This window comes from Salvelinus namaycush, chromosome 6, assembly GCF_016432855.1.
Source record: "Salvelinus namaycush isolate Seneca chromosome 6, SaNama_1.0, whole genome shotgun sequence".
Lineage (NCBI taxonomy): Eukaryota > Metazoa > Chordata > Actinopteri > Salmoniformes > Salmonidae > Salvelinus > Salvelinus namaycush.
The window spans coordinates 18,438,515-18,457,237 of NC_052312.1; the positions used below are offsets into that span (position 1 = coordinate 18,438,515).

Sequence of the window (18,723 nt, forward strand, 5' to 3'; positions counted from 1 at the left end):
AGCCACAAAAAGATATACTTCACTGCAGAAGAGTACCCTAACCACCCATATTAAAGACTCTGCAGCTCTCTGCTCCCCCACAGAGAGACACACATGGAGCACGCACACACACACACACACACACACACACTGTTGTTGACTAACGGTTGGCTGGGAAACACACACAGGGGGGGGGGCGGCTCGACACTCGACGCAAGAAGAGGCAGAGAGTTAGTTCACAGCTGGCGTTAATTGCCGCGGCTTACCATTGGCTTTCTAGTCCCGAATATGTTTTGTAGCGGTGCGTTTAAGTGAGCGAGCAGTAGCTGCTGTTTGATGCTGCCCCAGTTGGCGTGGTGCTACAGATCATGTGGCTGGTGTTCTTCTCTGCCGCGCTCTCTCAGTGGCTCTCCCCTTCCTCCCTCCTTCCTCGCCCTCCCACCCTCCTTCCCTCCTCACGTGGCTCCTCCAGATGTGGTTAAAAATAGGCAAACAGAGGGAGGGATGGAGAGAGGGAGGAGGGGAGGAGAGGTTGGTTGTGTTTCCAAGTTCCCTTTTTTTTTAATGATGTTCCTGGAGTCTTGTTTTAAGTTTTAAGTTTTTTTTTTTTGTGTGCTTTCATGTGTGTGCGCGCACGCGTGTCTCAGGAAATGTGCTTCAGTTTTACTGTTGATTTGATGGGCTGTTTTTACTTGAGTCACCTCCAACACACCTTTCTCACTTTCACTGCCCTGTACCTTACCATCCCCCCTTTCCTCCTCCTCCTCATTTCCCCTGTCACTCCATTTACACGTACATGTGAGTCATTTAGCAGACGCTCCTATCCAGAGCTCCTTACAGGACCAATCAGGGTTAAGTGCCTTGCTGAAGGGCAAATAGACAGGTTGTACACCTAGTCGGCTCCGGGATTCGAACCAGTGACCTTCTGGTTACTCGCCCAACGTTCTTAACCTTCCCATTTATTGTCTTCCTTTTTTAGGCCATACATCACAACTGTCTCCATTCTCATCGTTGTATTTGTATAATCCATCATTCATAACACGTTCGTTCCTATTCCCCGTGTGTCTGTCTCAGTGGTAGGTTGTTCTCTGTGTCTCGCTGTGTGGAACTTCCTGTGGTTGCTGTAATTCTCTTTGGTTTTAGGATTCTGGCTCTCTATGTAACTCAACCCCACGTGTCTCTCTCTCGCTCTCTTTGTTCCGCTTTCTCTTCTCTCCCTGAGACTGCCTTTCTTTCTTCCTTCCTTCTTTTTTTTGCATTTCTGACTCAACACCTTGCTCTTTGCATATCTATATCGGGTCTCTATCTGTCTCTCACCATGCGTCACCTCCGCCTCTCGCTCTCTCTAGCTCTCTCTCTCTCTGTCTCTCTCTGTCTTTCTCTCCCTCTCTCTCTCTCTCGCACTCTCTCTGTCTCTCTTTCTCGCTCTCTATCTCGCTCTCTCTCTGTCTTTCCCTCTCTCTCTCTCTCTCGCACTCTCTCTGTCTCTCGTTCTCTCTCTCTCTCTCGTTCTCTCTCTTTCTCTCTATGTCTCTCTCTCTCTCTCTTAATTCAATTCAACAGGCTTTATTGGCATGGGAAACATATGTTTACACTGCCAAAGCAAGTGAAATAGATAATATACAAAAGTGAAATAAACAATAAAAATGAACAGTTAACATTACACTCACAGAAGTTCCAAAAGAATAAAGACATTACAAATGTCATATATATACAGTGTTGTAACGATGTACAAATGGTTAAAGTACAAAAGGGAAAATAAATAAGCATAAATATGGGTTGCATTTACAATGGTGTTTGTTCTTCACTGGTTGACCTTTTCTTGTGGCAACAGGTCACAAATCTGCTGCTGTGATGGGACACTGTGGTATTTCACCCAATAGATATGGGAGTTTATCAAAATTTGGTTTGTTTTCAAATTCTTGTGGATCTGTGTAATCTGAGGGAAATATGTGTCTCTAATATGGTCATACATTGGGCAGGAGGTTATGAGGTGCAGCTCAGTTTCTCCTCATTTTGTGGGCAGTGTGCACATAGCCTGTCTTCTCTTGAGAGCCAGGTCTGCCTACGGCGGCCTTTCTCAATAGCAAGGCTATGCTCACTGAGTCTGTACATAGTCAAAGCTTTCCTTAAGTTTGGGTCAGTCATAGTGGTCAAGTATTCTGCCACTGTGTAGTCTCTGTTTAGGGCCAAATAGCGTTCTAGTTTGCTCAGTTTTTTTGTTAATTCTTTCCAGTATGTCAAGTAATTATCTTTTTGTTTTCTCATGATTTGGTTAGGTCTAGTTGTGTTGCTGTCCTGGGGCTCTGTGGGGTGTGTTTGTGTTTGTGAACAGAGCCCCAGGACCAGCTTGCTTAGGGGACTCTTCTCCAGGTTCATCTCTCTGTAGGTGATGGCTTTGTTATGGAAGGTTTGGGAATCGCTTCCTTTTAGGTGGTTGTAGAATTTAACGTCTCTTTTCTGGATTTTGATAATTAGCGGGTATCGGCCTAATTCTGCTCTGCATGCATTATTTGGTGTTTTACGTTGTACACGGAGGATGTTTTCAATTTGGTGTTTGTCCCATTTTGTGAATTCTTGGTTGGTGAGTGTTAATTCGAAATGACACAACGACAAGGTTCCAGTTTAACAAAGTTTACTATACTATATGAACACACTACAAGGTAGCCATTACACTCAAGGCTAGGTCCATCAACGACTAGACTTCCTGCGCATGCGCACTCTTGACTGAGTGATAGCCCCGTAATAACAGAAATATAGGGATACTTAAAACATGAACTTAACAATCTCCCCCTTTTCTTTAAAGACAAATAAAACATCAACAACATAATTAAATGTCCAAGTATTATTCAAGATCCCCATTACAAATGGGTTGTGTGACAGTTTTTATTTGTATTACTCAAGCTGCCACTTTCCATTACTGAGAGCCTGTAGGAGCGAGAGCCTGTAGGAGCACAAGACCGGATGCTCCTTTTTTAGTCAGACAGTCAGCAAGCTTTTCCTTTGTGGTTGACCACAGAATCCGCTGGATTCTCTGTGCTTGAATAAGTTCCTTGATGCTGCTAATCTCAAAGTCTTTTCTCTGACAGACTTGGTTGACTTCACAGCATCAACTAATGAGTAGTTGACAGTGACACAAACTACAGGTAGAAAGTGCCGTTTTGTCCCACCAGTGTTAACCTAGCGAAGCATCACTGAAGACAACTAGTTTCAAAGAGTCATCTTTTCCAACATGCTGAAACTTTAGTCACTTTTTGTGATTTCAGTTTACGAACAACTTTGTTTGCCTCATGAATGGTTTGTACAGTGGCGTGTTTTGTGTTAGATGCCAAGTTGCAACCATCAAACCAGGTCTACTCTGTCTCGCAGCCCATAAAATTTGTCCTATCTTTGACCTCAATTGACCAGCTTCAATTCCACAGAGGGGAATTCCTTTGTACGGCTCTTGAAGAATCCATGTGGATAGGTTGAAGATTCTTGATATAGCTCTCCTGTTGCATCAGTATTTTTCCATCAACTGTAATAAACTCTATGCCAACATAACAAAAATGATCATGCTCCTCACGGCCAACCTAGAAAACAGCTTTGAGGTGTGGAATCACAGTTGAAGCAAAGGTCTGTGAGCCTCCCCAGATAAAGTCATCAACATGACAGGCAAGTACTCCAGTCACATTGCAGTCTTGATCAAGCCAATAGAAGACTGCAGGATCCACTTGTGACATTTTTCCACCTGTATTCAGCATTGTTGCCTTGACTTTGTTGTACCAGTAGAGTGATCCATCTGCCAGTCCATACACACACTTCTTTAGTTTCCACAGTGTTCCTTCGCTTTTAGCTTCAGGCGGAGGTCGGATGTGAATGTCCCTTGACAGCTCTGTTCCCTGCAAAAATCCAGATTTGATGTCTATGGAATTAAGTTTCCATTTTTTCTGGCAGATCACTGACATCAGCAATCTGAGTGACTCTGAAGCGCATGTCAGTGAGTCTTTTGGGAGTTCTTTAGCAGCCAGCTCCTCAAAACCTCTAGCCACTAGACGTGCTTTGGGCACTATTCCAGTTAAGGATTCTTTAAGGGTACACACCCACCTTGTTGAGACGCACTTTTGGCCAATGTCTTTGACTTCCTCAAACACTCCATTTTTCCTCCAATTACTGAGCTCATCTAGCTTAGCTGAGTCAAATGACACGTCCTTTGTTTCAAGTACATCATCATTTTGAATGTCATTCTGTTTTTCTCGATTTTCCATTGATTCAATTCTGATATTATCTACAAGTGGCAGGTCAGCTGACCCTGTTGTACCAGAAAGTGTAGCTGGTTCAGAGTACTGCAAGTTGTACCAGCTCTTGTGTTTTGCTTTTCCTGCTCGTCCAATGACGGTTGCTGTATGTGGAATACCACTTTCTCTGTCCGTGTATTTAACAGTTTGTCCAGTTTTCAGATTGGAACAACCATGTTCTCTTAACACATGTGGCTGTTGAATGTTTTCCTCATTTGAACGCTCAACAGTATTACCTGTGGCATGGTTGAAGGTCTCTACTCCATTTCCTGTGTCAGTTTCGGTGTCCATATCATTGGATGCGACATCTGGTAGGTTTGTGTCTGTTACTGTGTCCTTTTTGTCATTTTCATTAGGAGACTGATTCTCAGCAACAGCCCCTCTATCTTGTTGATCATTTACTTTCCGCAATCTTGAGTGATGCACCCTGACAGTCATGCCTCCGTGCCTCACAAATATCACCACACCATCTTGACCAATGACTACTCCCGGTCCTTTCCACTCTTGACAGTCAACTCGTTTGTAGTACACTTTGTTTCCAGTTTCGTACTTCTCATCATCATTATTCCCTGAACTGCTGAGTAACTTCTGAAGTCTGTCAACTGTATCATGTCCAAACTGTTTGTAAAGCTTTAACAATACTTTGTGTTTTTCTTTAGTGGTCATGTTCTCTGTGTCAGTCAGAATCTCATTTTTGCATGGACTCTGTGTGATGTCTTTGTCTAAAATGTTTACACAATAGTGGCCTGAGGTAGTAAGTTCAAGAGTCACTGGTTGTTTAAACATCACTGCCTGGTCATTTTTTATGTCTAGTACAGCCCCTGCCTTCTTGAGGGAAGCTTTGCTTAATAGTAAGGGGATATCTGTAGGGACCACCTCTGTTTCAATGTGACACTTAGTCTGACCAATTTTTGCTGGTATCTTAACTCTCTTGGTAGAATGGACAATTCTCCCATCTCCAAATTTGAAAGCTCTGTTGCTTGGTGTGTCAATCATATTTTGTACTTCTTTCATATTTAGTTCACTGACATAGCTATCAAGCCATTTTGCACCACACACTGTCCGTGTACATGCAGTATCAATCACAGCAGATCCCAAGGATTCAACTATAAAAATCTCAGTATCAGAAGCAGATTCATTTGAAAAAAGTGTAATGTTACACTGCTCTATCTCTGTGTTTACATTTTCCTCTGTTAGTTTAACTTGTTCATTTTTATGAGGACAGTCTTTAACCCAATGGTAAGTGCTTTGACAAATTGCACATTTTGATCTCCTTCCATATTTGTCCAGTGGATTTGTGCCGGGAAATGGCGCCCTCTTCTGGTTGTCTTGAGAACGTGACTTGTTGGCGCCTTTTCTGTGCTGCTCGGTGTAGTATGCTGCGTCACTCACTTGCATTCCATCCGTTATTGGCGCGACAGACGTCTTTTCACCAAATATTCTTTTTAGTGCCGACTTCATAGATGCAAAAGTCAGCACAGTACAAGCAGTCAAAGCCAACTGTTTCTCCCTACCATCTAGACAGGCAGTGTCTAGTAACTTGAACCCTAACACTGCATCTGGGAGAACCATGTCGTACTTGCGCATTCTATTGTACCTCTGTTTGAAATCAATGATGTAGTCCGCCATTGCAACCGAAATATCTCTCGTAACACTGTCAAAGTTTGAATATGCCTCGTAGGCACGGTCTTTCTCTTCTTTGAGAAATACAGAATCCAGTGCTGTGATCAAAGTTCCCATACCGTCATCCTTGTTCAAATCCTCAACGGATATTTCCAGTGCTGTATCTCTCGCTCTTCCCTCGAGCGATAATACCACCGCAAGTGCTTGCTTTTTCGCGTCCAGATTAGTAACGCGTATCCAGATTCCCAGTTCATTTTTCCAACTTTCGTACGACCTCTTCTCGTCGAAGCGAGGTGGCACGTTGTAGTTAGAAGCCATCCTCTGCTACCAATGTTAATTCGAAATGACACAACGACAAGGTTCCAGTTTAACAAAGTTTACTATACTATATGAACACACTACAGTGAGCGGACCCCAGACCTCACAACCATAAAGGGTAATGGGTTCTATAACTGATTCAAGTATTTTTAGAAGGCCCTTCTTGCCTTGTCTCTTAGATCGTTCACAGCTTTGTGGAAGTTGCCTGTGGCGCTGATGTTTAGGCCAAGGTATGTATCGTTTTTTTGTGTGCTCTAGGGCAACGGTATCTAGATGGAATTTGTATTTGTGGTCCTGGCAACTGGACCTTTTTTGGAACACCATTATTTTGGTCTTACTGAGATTTAATGTCAGGGCCCAGGTCTGACAGGGCCCAGGTCTCTCTCTGTTTCTCTCTGTCTCTCTCTTTCTCTCTCTCTCTCTCTCTCTCTCTCTCTCTCTGTTTCTCTCTCTCTCTCTCTCTCTCTCTCTACCTCTCTTTCTCTTGTAAGGCGTGCGTTTCCTACCCTGTCCTATGCACATCAACACCATGCTTTCTCTTCTATGTAGCAATGGTTTTAAAAACAATTGTGATAAATTCAACAGTTGGACAATAGATGAAGGTACTCCAAACGCTTGGATTTTTTACAAGATATTCTAGCACATAAACACTTCCCTGGCACGGACAAATTATTCATGGAGTTCGGGGATTTTGGTGGGAATACAGGTTTTACATTTATTGTGAAATTGAACTTTTTATTTCTTAGAATGCAATCATATATACATGTTCTTATTGTATCAGGTATTATTTTAATATTTTGTGTTAAAATTAAGAAAATGATATGTGCCTCATAAACGCACCAGTTGCATTTGCATATATTAATAAATTAACAAAAGGGGTGGATCAGGGTTGTAACCATCAAACACCTGCTCTGTCTACCCTGCCTGCACTCACCTGCTCTGTCTACCCTGCCTGCACTCACCTGCTCTGTCTACCCTGCCTGCACTCACCTGCTCTGTCTACCCTGCCTGCATTCACCTGCTCTGTCTACCCTGCCTGCACTCACCTGCTCTGTCTACCCTGCCTGCACTCACCTGCTCTGTCTACCCTGCCTGCACTCACCTGCTCTGTCTACCCTGCCTGCACTCACCTGCTCTGTCTACCCTGCCTGCACTCACCTGCTCTGTCTACCTGCACTCACCTGCTCTGTCTACCCTGCCTGTACTCACCTGCTCTGTCTACCCTGCCTGCACTCACCTGCTCTGTCTACCTGCACTCACCTGCTCTGTCTACCCTGCCTGCACTCACCTGCTCTGTCTACCCTGCCTGCACTCACCTGCTCTGTCTACCCTACCTATCTAGGCTGCCTCATTAGTTACTGTTGTTTTCACGTTCTCTTGCATAGTTCAACAGGTGTGTCAATAGCAAGGTCCCCTGGAATGTAAAATCAACAGGCTTGGCTCTAGATGACACCTATCTAAACACACTTCACATTGTTTGGGAGATCAGACATAATATCACTATGATCCAAGGGTTCATTTTCACAAGTTGCTTTCATTTCAGCGCATCTCATTTGTAAACATTTCAACTGTATTAAATAAAAAATGTTTCTTTTCAATTCCCCATAAAATGAACACCCATCAAAATAAAGGTCTCTTTCTCTCTTGTGATGTAAGTGTTCGAGACGGTGCGTTAAATCCCAGCTTTAGCGTTCTTATAGACTCGACAGAAAGACCATTCCGTTGAGCCCATTTCGGCCGTTACCGGGGTGTGTTTGACAGGTCATTACAAACGTTTCCGCGGTCGTAAAGTTAACGGGGGAAAAACAACAGGCACAAGCGAGAGTACGAAAGAGTAAAATGAAAGCAGTCAATCCGGCGAGATTTAAGTGACAAGTGGATTTTGCCCCCCCTCAAACACAGGAACTAGATGGTTGAAAAAGACAAATCCTCAGGTGGGCGGGGCATGCACATTGCTATTCCATGCAGCCACGCGATATCAACATGTCCCCTCTCTCTCTGTCTGTCCGTGTCTTTCTCTCTCTTGTCATTCTGTAACCCCTACACCCTCCCTCCTTGTCCACTTTTAGGGCAACTCTAAAATAACAACCTTTTCCCCTTAAGTTAGTGCATAATATGGAGAATAGAGTGTCGTTTGAGACTTATTTATGCTCTCACTGATTGACCTCGTCACCCTTGACCTTTGCCTGTTGACCTGTGACCTGTGTGTGCCCGCCATGCAGGAATGCCCTCTGAACCCCAAGGCGGTGAGCCTCGGGGAGCTGTATGGAGAATACGACCTGTCCACCAACGAGTGGACCGACGGGGTGCTCTCCTCCCTCATGAGAGGGGCCTGCGCAGGTACTGGACATTCATTATACAGATAGCAGACCTGGGTTCAAAAATCATTTCAAATACTTTAGCTGTGGTTGATTGATCTTGCCTGGCGCAATGGAACCAGTAGTAAAGTCCCAGGAGTGCGAGCCCCGCCCATCTGGCACCCTTGGCAGGATAAAGCAAACACTCCAATTATTTGAAAGGATTCGAGTAGTGTTTGAACCCCGATATGGGATTTCTATTAGAGTAGACCAGAGACTGTCCTCAATGTCACTCATTGTCCACTAGACTTCCACTCACATGTTGTTGTTCCAGGTCTGAATCAGTTCCTGATTAGAGGGGAAGGATGAAAGCCAACAGTGGTGGGAATTGAATAGCCCTGGCTCTGTAGGCTTTAGTTGGGGAGAGCAGTAATACCATCGAAATATAGGCGTATGTGGGAGACTGAGAGCCCAGGGCACTTTTAACATCTAGAGCAGGAGTGGGCAGCTGGCGACCCGCAGGCCGAATGACCCCCCTTTTGTACCAATTTCACCCCCCCAAAAAAACGTATTATTGAGAGTTACAATAATAGAATAAACAAGGTGCAATTTAAAAATGTGGTCGTGCATCAGCCGTCAGTCAATTAGCCCATGTCAGCAAAACATTTGTAGTAAGTTGGTCTAGCATCCAGCTATCTGAACTTGTAGTAAAAGCATGGTCGATTTACCGGCCAGTTATAGTATGAAACATTTCAAACATTTGCCTCCACCCTATGGCAAAATGTGTAGAATTGCAGGACATTAGCTGTAAAACTGCTAATTGTCCTCTCCGTGCCATAGCAAAACGAGTAGAAAGTCATGAAATGAGTTCTAAAATTGCTAAATCTTCTCTCTGGCCCATGGCAGATTGTGTAGAATTACAGCAAACTGACTTTAAAACTGCAACATTTTCTCTGCGACCATGGCAAAATTGCAGGAAATGAGCTTTAAAACGCTTTCCTCAGAAGGTGGGGGGTGGGGGGTATAGATATGAGTATGCAGACCCACGAGCCACTGCGGCCCTTCGTGATGAGTTCAGTTTGTTTGTAGCCCCCCCCCCCCCCCCCCCCCCCATCAAAGTTTCCCATCCCTGATCGAGAGAGAGAGAGAGATGGAGATGTCATGTGGCCTGAAATTGAAAGTGAGGTATGTGTGCTGCATCACTCCCTAGTCCTTGGTTCCTCTGGCAATCTAAGTCTTGAGAGAGAGAGAGAGCGAGAGAGAGAGAGACCATGGCATAGAAAACAACCTGCAACAAAGAGGTAGAGAGAGAGAAACGCTTTTCTCATACAGCTGCATCCTGCCCATCAGAATCACCCCGGCAGCCCGCCACTCTGGAATCCTGCCTTCTCTCTCTCTTCGCTCTCTTTATCCCTCCATGTCGCCAGCCATTACAGAGAGCTGTTACCTTCTGCTCCTTCCATTCTCAGCGCCTCTCCTCCTTTCGGTCGCTCCTATCTCCTCCTCTCCTCTCTTCTCCTACCCCCCTCATCTCCCCCTCTCCTCCCTCTCCTCCCTTTCCTCTCGTCAACCCTCCTGTGCTTGCCTCCCTCTCATCTCATCTCCTCTCCTCTTCTATTCTCTTCCCTATCATCTCCCCCTCTCTCCTCTCCCCTCCCTCCGCCCTCTCTTCTCCTCCCTCTCCTCCCCTCTCCTCTACTCACCCTCCTCCCGCTCCTCTCCTCCCCCTCCTCTCATCTCCTCTCCTCCCTCTCCAGTCCTGTAGCAACACAGCAGAAGACAGACACTACTGTTTCATCTGCTGCCTCCCTCTCTCTCCCCCACTCCCTCGCTCTCCCCCTCTCTCTCTCCCCCTCTCTACCTCTCCAGCTCTGCAGTCCCTCTGCTCCACAGTGTGTGTGCTGCTCACTGGAGATACAGGAGGGAGTAGGCACTCAAGGCCAAACTCCGGGCCTCGTTCAACACACACACACACCGCTGGCACACGCCTCTGTCCCAGTAGAACACACACTCACAAGCATGTACAAACAAGTGCCGTACACACAAACACACACACACACACATGTTTGCACACACACTCACACCAGGAATCCACTAAGAGGGAAAGTGTTTGTTCATTTGCCCTATTTTTGTATTTCTTCATTAATCACACAAACGAGTCCACCATTCTTTCATCAGTTCACCATGGCACACCCACCATTTTGTCACCAAGCGTTTCAATAGGATTAAATGTCACACTGTGTTCTTTCTGTGTTCGCCAAACCCAGTTCTCCTCCCCTGTGGGTCCAGCCCACACTCACTCTGTCCTACTATGTGTACTGGAGGGGGTGTAACTGGTCCCTGTCCCTGCTGATTCTGTCCCTCTCTCTCTCTCTCTCTCTCTCTCTCTCTCTCTCTCTCTCTCTCTCTCTCTCTCTCTCTCTCTCTCTCTCTCTCTCTCTCTCTCTCTCTCTCCCTTCTCTCTCCCTCTCTCCCTTCCCTCTTTCTCCCTTCTCTCTCTCTCTCCCTTCTCTCTCTCTCTCCCTTCTCTCTCTCTCCCTTATCTCTCTCCCTTATCTCTCTCCCTTCTCTCTCTCTCTCACCTCTCTCTCTCTCTCACTCTCTCTCCCTTCTCTCCCTCCCTTCTCTCTCCCTCTCTCCCTTCCCTCTTTCTCCCTTCTCTCTCTCCCTTCTCTCTCTCTCTCTCTCCCTTCTCTCTCTCTCTCCCTTCTCTCTCTCTCTCCCTTCTCTCTCTCTCCCTTATCTCTCTCCCTTCTCTCTCTCTCTCACCTCTCTCTCTACTCTCCCTCTCTCTCCCTTCACTCTCTCTCCCTTCTCTCTCTCTCCCTTATCTCTCTCCCTTCTCTCTCTCTCTCACCTCTCTCTCTACTCTCCCTCTCTCTCCCTTCACTCTCTCTCCCTTCTCTCCCTCCCTTCTCTCTCTTTCTCCCTCTCTTTCTCCCTTCTCTCTTCCTCTCCCTTCTCTCTCTCTCTCTCTCTCCCTTCTCTCTCTCTCTCTCTCCCTTCTCTCTCCCCCTTCTCTCTCTCCCTTCTCTCTCTCTCTCCCCCTTCTCTTTCTCTCTCTCTCTGCACACTGATGCAGAGAGACGGTGTGAGTCTCCACTCTGAGCGGCTGTTAAGCTGTGTAGCTCGTCACAGGACCACACACTCATACGGTACGTCAGTGCCTATACTCATATAGACTGATTCCATCTATTCTTTGCTTCTGAATGACCTCAAATGGAAGTTAACCTTGTCCCTCCACTCTCCACCTTCACGGATCTCTCTGGTTTCCCCTTTTCCATCCCATTGCCCATTTTGTGCCCCTATATATCCACCATTTATTCATTTCGGTGTCTGTTCCTAATCTCTTCCCCCTCCATTGCCTCTTTGTCTTTCCATGCCCCAGTACCTTCTTCCTGGGTGCCCTTCGTTGTGGAAGTGTTCCATACAGCATTACCTGGGCTCCCAGCCTTTAGCCAACACCCTGGTTGCTCCCTCTTCCCCATCAGGAGTTCCCCATCAGTCCCAAGTCTCTGTCTCAGGGAGAGCTGTACGGTTGCTATGTCCTGGGCTACAGCGAGTGGAAGGACGGAGTGCTCTCTGCTGCCGTGTGAGAGGCCTGCGCAGGTTGTGATGCTGCGCCGTGTGCTCGACCAATCCCACACCCGCTGTCCGCTTTGCCTCCCGCCTTGTTTTCTTTTCACCTTCAGTCCTTCCATCCCTGACGTCTTCTTTTCCAGCCCATATCATCATCCTGGGTTATATTGCCACATCCTTGTCTTTAGATCTTAGTGTGGATTGTTCTTTTGCTCTTCCATCTTTATTTATTTTATTTTTGAAATTAAAATATATATATATATTTTTTCTCCCCAATTTCGTGGTGTCCAATTGGTAGTTACAGTCTTGTCTCATCTCTGCAACTCCCTTACGGACTCGGGAGACACGAAGGTCGAGAGCCATGCGTCCTCCGAAACACAACCCAACCAAGCCACACTGCTTCTTGACACAACGCCCACTTAACCCGGAAGCCAGCCGCACCAATGTGTCGGAGGAAACACCGTACACCTAGTGACCTGGTCAGCGTGCACAGCGCCCGGCCCGCCACAGGAGTCGCTAGTGCGCGATGGGACAAGGATATCCCTGCCGGCCAAACCCTCCCCTAACCCGGACGACGCTAGGCCAATTGTCCACCGCCCCATGTGCCTCACGGTCGCGGACGGCTGCGACAGAGCCTGGACTCGAACCCGGATCTCTAGTGGCACAGCTTAGACCACTGCACCACTCATTCTTTTATCAATCAGGATGTGCAGTTCAGTTCTCTCCATCCCATCTGCTGTTTGTCTATGCTCCCTCCCTCCCTCCCTCCCTCCCTCCCTTTATGAAGTGGAGAATCAGCCCAGAGGACATGTGGCAGTTTGCTCTGCTGTCTGTGTTTGTGTTTGTGTGTGTGTGTGACAGGTTTGATGATGGTGGTGTGTGGTTAACCACTGGACAGCCAGTGGGGCTGCTGTGTGTCTCTCTCTCTGTCTCCCATATCAAGAGTGTTGAACCAGATGGTTGTGTACTGTGGTTTGGTGAATGAGTTGCATATGGCAGAGTAGATAAAGGGGGCTGCGTTTCAAACTCAAAAGTAGACAACCCTCAGCCCTAAACCCTCAGCACTTGAATGACGTTTACTTAAATGTCCCTTGCCCAAGCGAGGGAGAGTGATGATCGGAGAGGTGGACATCTAGAAGTTGAGCTTAAAAACAACCAAGCTAATGCTATTAATGTAGCTAGCCAGCTAACGTAGCTATCTAGCACTCCTGTCAGGTAGCTAGCTACAGTAACCTATAGCTGGCTAGCTAGTTTTCTAGTAATGTGTTTAGGAATCTAGCTACGTTTTATAAGCTCCTCACTACGAGACTAAGCCATTTTGCCAACGCTAAAGTCAATATTGTCTATATATATATTTATTTATTTTGGCAAGCAAGCTCCATAATTTTGTGAAATTATGAAGAAAATGCAGCCGTGTTGATTGAATTTGACAATTCGCGGCCACCGGAGTTTGACACGTGACTACAGTTTGCGTTGAACGGTGGGTCATATTAACCCCACAAGTGATCAAAGATCTTCACTCACTCCCTCGAGCGAAATCGAGAGGCGAGGGGGGCAACGTTTCTGAATTGGACCTCCACTTAAGATGGCAATCAAACTGCATCCGGTTTCGAAGGGGATTTCCCCTAGGGAAAGTGACTAGGACGAGGGCCGAGGGGGTACAAATAATGAGTCACTGAGATTGACGATGACACAGTTTGTGTTGTGATTTGCGTGTGTATGTCTACGTACGTGCATGCGTGTGTGTCCGCCCCACTCTTAACCTTGTCCCCCTCCCAACCTTGTCCCCCTCCCTCCTTCCCACTGCCCCTGGGCCCAGATGAGAAGCCGGATGAGAAGTGGATCGTTTTTGACGGCCCGGTGGACACTCTGTGGATCGAGAGCATGAACTCTGTCATGGACGACAACAAGGTTCTCACTCTCATCAACGGAGAGAGAATCTCCATGCCAGAACAGGTGACATGCAAGTGCACACACACACACACACACAAACACACAGACACGTCTGCATTCAAAATTATATACGACAAATAGTACAGTAACTACCATCTGTAAGTTCTTATCTACAGTAATTAGGATCACAACATAGGACCGTTACAGTATCATCTTATTTTGTATTGTGTGCGTAGGTGTCTCTGTTGTTTGAGTGTGAGGACCTGTCCCAGGCTTCCCCAGCCACGGTGTCTCGCTGTGGGATGGTCTACAACGACTGCTCAGACCTGGGCTGGAAGCCCTACGTCCAGTCCTGGATGGACAAACGACAGAAGGTAACAGGCTAGCTGCACCACAGGTTTACCTACTGTATGAAGGTGCTCTGGTTATTAACCCTTTCTATTCTCTTTCCTCTCTCCTCTCTCTCTCTTCCTTGCCCCGTCGGTCTCCCCCCTCATCTCTCTCTCTCCCTCTCTCTCCCTCCTTTCCTTCTGTCTCTCCTCTCCTTCCCTCTCTCCCCTTTTTGCCTTTTTGCTCGCACCCCACTCTCTCCCCCTTCTCCCTCTTTCTCTTCTCTTTCCCCCCCCCTCTCCCTCCCTCCGTTTCCTTGCAGGTTGAAGTGGACTACCTGAAGCGATTGTTTGATAAGTACACAGAGAAGACCATAGCGTTCAAGAAGCGCAGCTGTAAGGAGCTGGTGGCCATCACCGAGCTCAATGGAGTCTCCTCCCTCTGCCGCCTCTACGACTCACTGGCCACACCCGACAACGGGGTATGTACCATGGCAACCAACAGAAACAGTCTGGCAACACTAACTAATCATTTAATACTGGCAAATTTCTCTCCCTTAAGTTGACATGTGTAACTAACTGTTTATCTCAATGCCTCATTGAAGCACTGTACACGCAAAACAATGCTGGGTTAAAAACAACCCATTTTGGGTTATTTAGTAACCCAGCGCTGGGTAAGTATTGGACAGAACACACCCTCGGATATTTTGACTCGACCGAGGCAACTGGGGAGGTCTCAGCCGGCTCATCAGGCTCTCACGCCTCAGCTGGTTCATCAGGTTTCTGCGCCTCAGCGGAGGCGACCGGTCCGCTCCGGTTCCCCGGGATCGTCCCTTTGATTGGCGTCCTGCGGCTGGAGCCGAACGCGCCGGGGAGGGGGTACCGTCACGTATGCTCTCTCTCCGGCGCTGTAGGTCGCCATGCTCCCGCGTCTCAGCCGGACTGACAGGTTTCCCACACCTCAGCAGAGGTGACCGGTCCGCTCCTGATCCCCGGGATGGTCATTTTGGTCGACGTCCTGCGAATGGAGCCGCGTGTCGGGGAGGGGGTACTGTCACGTGTGCTCCCTGTCCGGCCTCTAGCTCACCAGGCTGCTCGTTATGGCGCACACCTGTCACCATCGTTACGAGCACCTGCGCATCATCAGACTCACCTGGACTCCATCACCTCCTTGACTACCTGCCCTATACAGTTGAAGTCGGAAGTTTACAAACACTTAGGTTGGAGTCATTAAAACTCGTTTTTCAACCACTCCACAAATTTCTAAAAACTATAGTTTTGGCAAGTTGGTTAGAACGTCTTCTTTGTGCACGACACAAGTAATTTTTCCAACAATTGTTTACAGACAGATTATTTCAGTTATAATTCACTGTATCACAATTCCAGTGGGTCAGAAGTTTACATACACTAAGTTGACTGTGCCTTTAAACAGCTTGGAAAATTCCAGAAAATTGTCATGGCTTTAGAAGCTTCTGATAGGCTAATTGACATAATTTGAGTCAATTGGAGGTGTACTTGTGGATGTATTTCAAGGCCTACCTTCAAACTCAGTGCCTCTTTGCTTGAAATCATGGGAAAATCAAAAGAAATCAGCCAAGACCTCAGAAAATAAAATTGTAGACCTCCACAAGTCTGGTTCATCCTTGGGAGCAATTTCCAAACGCCTGAAGGTACCATGTTCATCTGTACAAACAATAGTATGCAAGTATAAACACCATGGGACCACGCAGCCGTCATACTGCTCAGGAAGGAGATGCGTTCTGTCTCCTAGAGATGAACGTACTTTGGTGCGAAAAGTGCAATTAATCCCAGAACAACAGCAAAGGACCTTGTGAAGATGCGGGAGGAAACAGGTACAAAAGTATCAATATCCACAGTAAAACAAGTCATATATCGACGTAACCTGAAAGGCCGCTCAGCAAGGAAGAAGCCACTGCTCCAAAACTGCCATAAAAAAGCCAGACTACGGTTTGCAACTGGACATGGAGACAAAGATCGTACTTTTTGGAGAAATGTCCTCTGGTCTGATGAAACAAAAATAGAACTGTTTGGCCATAATGACCATCGTTATGTTTGGAGGAAAAAGGGGGAGGCTTGCAAGCCGAAGAACACCATCCCAACCGTGAAGCACGGGGGTGGCAGCATCATGTCTCTTGGGGTGCTTTGCTGCAGGGGGGACTGGTGCATCTCACAAAATAGATGGCATCATGTGAAGGAAAATTATGTTGATATAGTGAAGCAACATCTCAAGACATCAGTCAGGAAGTTAAAGCTTGGTCGCAAATGGGTCTTCCAAATGGACAATGACCGCAAGCATTCTTCCAAAGTTGTGGCAAAATGGCTTAAGGACAACAAAGTCAAGGTATTGGAGTGGCCATCACAAAGCCCTGACCTCAATCCTATAGAACATTTGTGGGCAGAACTGAAAAAGCGTGTGCAAGCAAGGAGGCCTACAAACCTGACTCAGTTACACCAGCTCTGTCAGGAGGAATGGGCCAAAATTGCCAATGCTACTAAATATTAATTGAGTGTATGTAAACTTCTGACCCATTGGGAATGTGAGAAAGAAAAGATTTAATAAATGAAATCATTCTCTCTACTATTATTCTGACATTTCACATTCTTAAAATAAAGTGGTGATCCTAACTGACCGCAGACAGGCAATTTTTACTAGGATTAAATGTCAGGAATTGTGAATAACAGAGTTTAAATGTATTTGTCACTCCCTTTGGTTCCTTCCCGAGGCGTTATTGTTTCTGTTCCAGTTTCATGTGCTGTTAGTGTTTCTTGTTTTGTATTATGTTCTGTTTATTTATTAAAACACTCACTCCCTGAACTTGCTTCCCGACTCTCAGCGCACATCGTTACACACACCATCTCAATTTGGTTGAGGTCGGGTGATTGTGGAGGCCAGGTCATCTGATGCAGCACTCCATCACTCTCCTTTTTGGTCAAATAGTCCTTACACAGCCTGGAGGTGTGTTGGGTCATTTGTCCTGTTGAAAAACAAATGATAGTCTCACTAAGCGCAAACCTGATGGGATGGTGCTGCAGAATGCTGTGGTAGCCATGCTGGTTAAGTGTGCCTTGATTTCTAAATAAATCATAGACAGTGTCACCAGCAAAGCACCCCCACACCATCACACCTCCTCCTCCATGCTTCACGGTGGGACCGACACATGCAGAGATCCGTTCACTTACTCTGCGTCTCACAAAGACGACCCAACGACCCAAACGACCCAACATTTTGTTGAGTATGTGTATTCCTTGTTGGTTCAATAAAGTCTCTCTCTCTCTCTCTCTCTCTCTCTCTCTCTCTCTCTCTCTGTCTATTCCCCTCCCTGTCTCTCTCTCCCTCCCTGTCTCTCCACCCAGGTGAACCCCTCTGACTCTGACCACTACGGTCGTATGGTTGAGTTATGGTTCATCTTCAGTCTCATCTGGTCCATCTGTGCCTCGGTCGACGAGGGCGGTCGTAAGACGATCGACAACTTCCTCAGGGAGATGGAGGGTACCTTCCCCAATAAGGTGGGGGCATGAAAACACAAACATGCACGAGTGCTCACACACACAGTGTCATTACACTGTCACAATGGAAAAAAATATTCTTAATTTTATTAACATATGTTTCTAACATATTTCTCTCAATCATTTATGTTTTTGTAGTACAGTATTTTATGCACATATCATATGCACATAACATATGCACATTTTTGAAATCCATTTCTAGGTTTATATTCCCATACAGTATATTGACTGTATTTATGCACAGACGTTGAACTGTGTCACTGATGTCTTGTTTTTCCGTTTGTCCCTTCCAGGACACCATCTATGAGTACTATGTAGACACTAAGAACAAGACCTGGGCCTCCTTTGAGGACAAGCTGCTCAAGGGCTGGCGCTACGCCGCCAAGTGAGTATGTGTGTGTGTCCGTGTGCGTGTCCCTGTCCGTGTGTGTGTATGTGTCTGTGTGTGGCCCTGTGTACCTGAGAGCGGCACCACCACACACGCACACTGCCATGGATCTCACCTCTACACACTGTATCACTGGACTGGGAGTGTGTGTGTGTGTGTGTGTGTGTGTGTGTGTGTGTGTGTGTGTGTGTGTGTGTGTGTGTGTGTGTGTGTGTGTGTGTGTGTGTGTGTGTGTGTGTGTGTGTGTGTGTGTGTGTGTGTGTGTGTGTGTGTGCCCTGGTCTGACTGTGGTATTGTAAAGTGGTGTGTTCGATTTTATTCTGTTGTTTATCTATCCTCTCTATCTCTTCTCTCAATATCATCCATCCATCTTGTCAACTTACCCAACCTCACATATCTTTTCTCCTCTGTTCATCTCTTTCCATCCCATCCTTCCCTCTCTCTCCCTCCCTCCCCCTTCCATCCATCCCTCCCTCCCCCTCCTCTATCCCTCTCCCCCATCCCTCCCTCCC

General features: G+C 46.6%; 1 protein-coding gene across 1 annotated transcript in view; it reads left to right on the plus strand.

Moving 5' to 3' along the window:
- The window catches only part of dnah2 (dynein, axonemal, heavy chain 2), a 228,560-nt gene that overhangs the window by 143,985 nt on the left and 65,852 nt on the right, over window positions 1–18,723 (plus strand). The window contains exons 42-47 of the mRNA XM_038995249.1: window positions 8,420–8,537; window positions 13,893–14,029; window positions 14,203–14,340; window positions 14,619–14,777; window positions 17,671–17,823; window positions 18,117–18,208. Coding sequence (XP_038851177.1) covers window positions 8,420–8,537; window positions 13,893–14,029; window positions 14,203–14,340; window positions 14,619–14,777; window positions 17,671–17,823; window positions 18,117–18,208 — 797 coding nt within the window. The remainder of the gene's footprint in view (window positions 1–8,419; window positions 8,538–13,892; window positions 14,030–14,202; window positions 14,341–14,618; window positions 14,778–17,670; window positions 17,824–18,116; window positions 18,209–18,723) is intronic.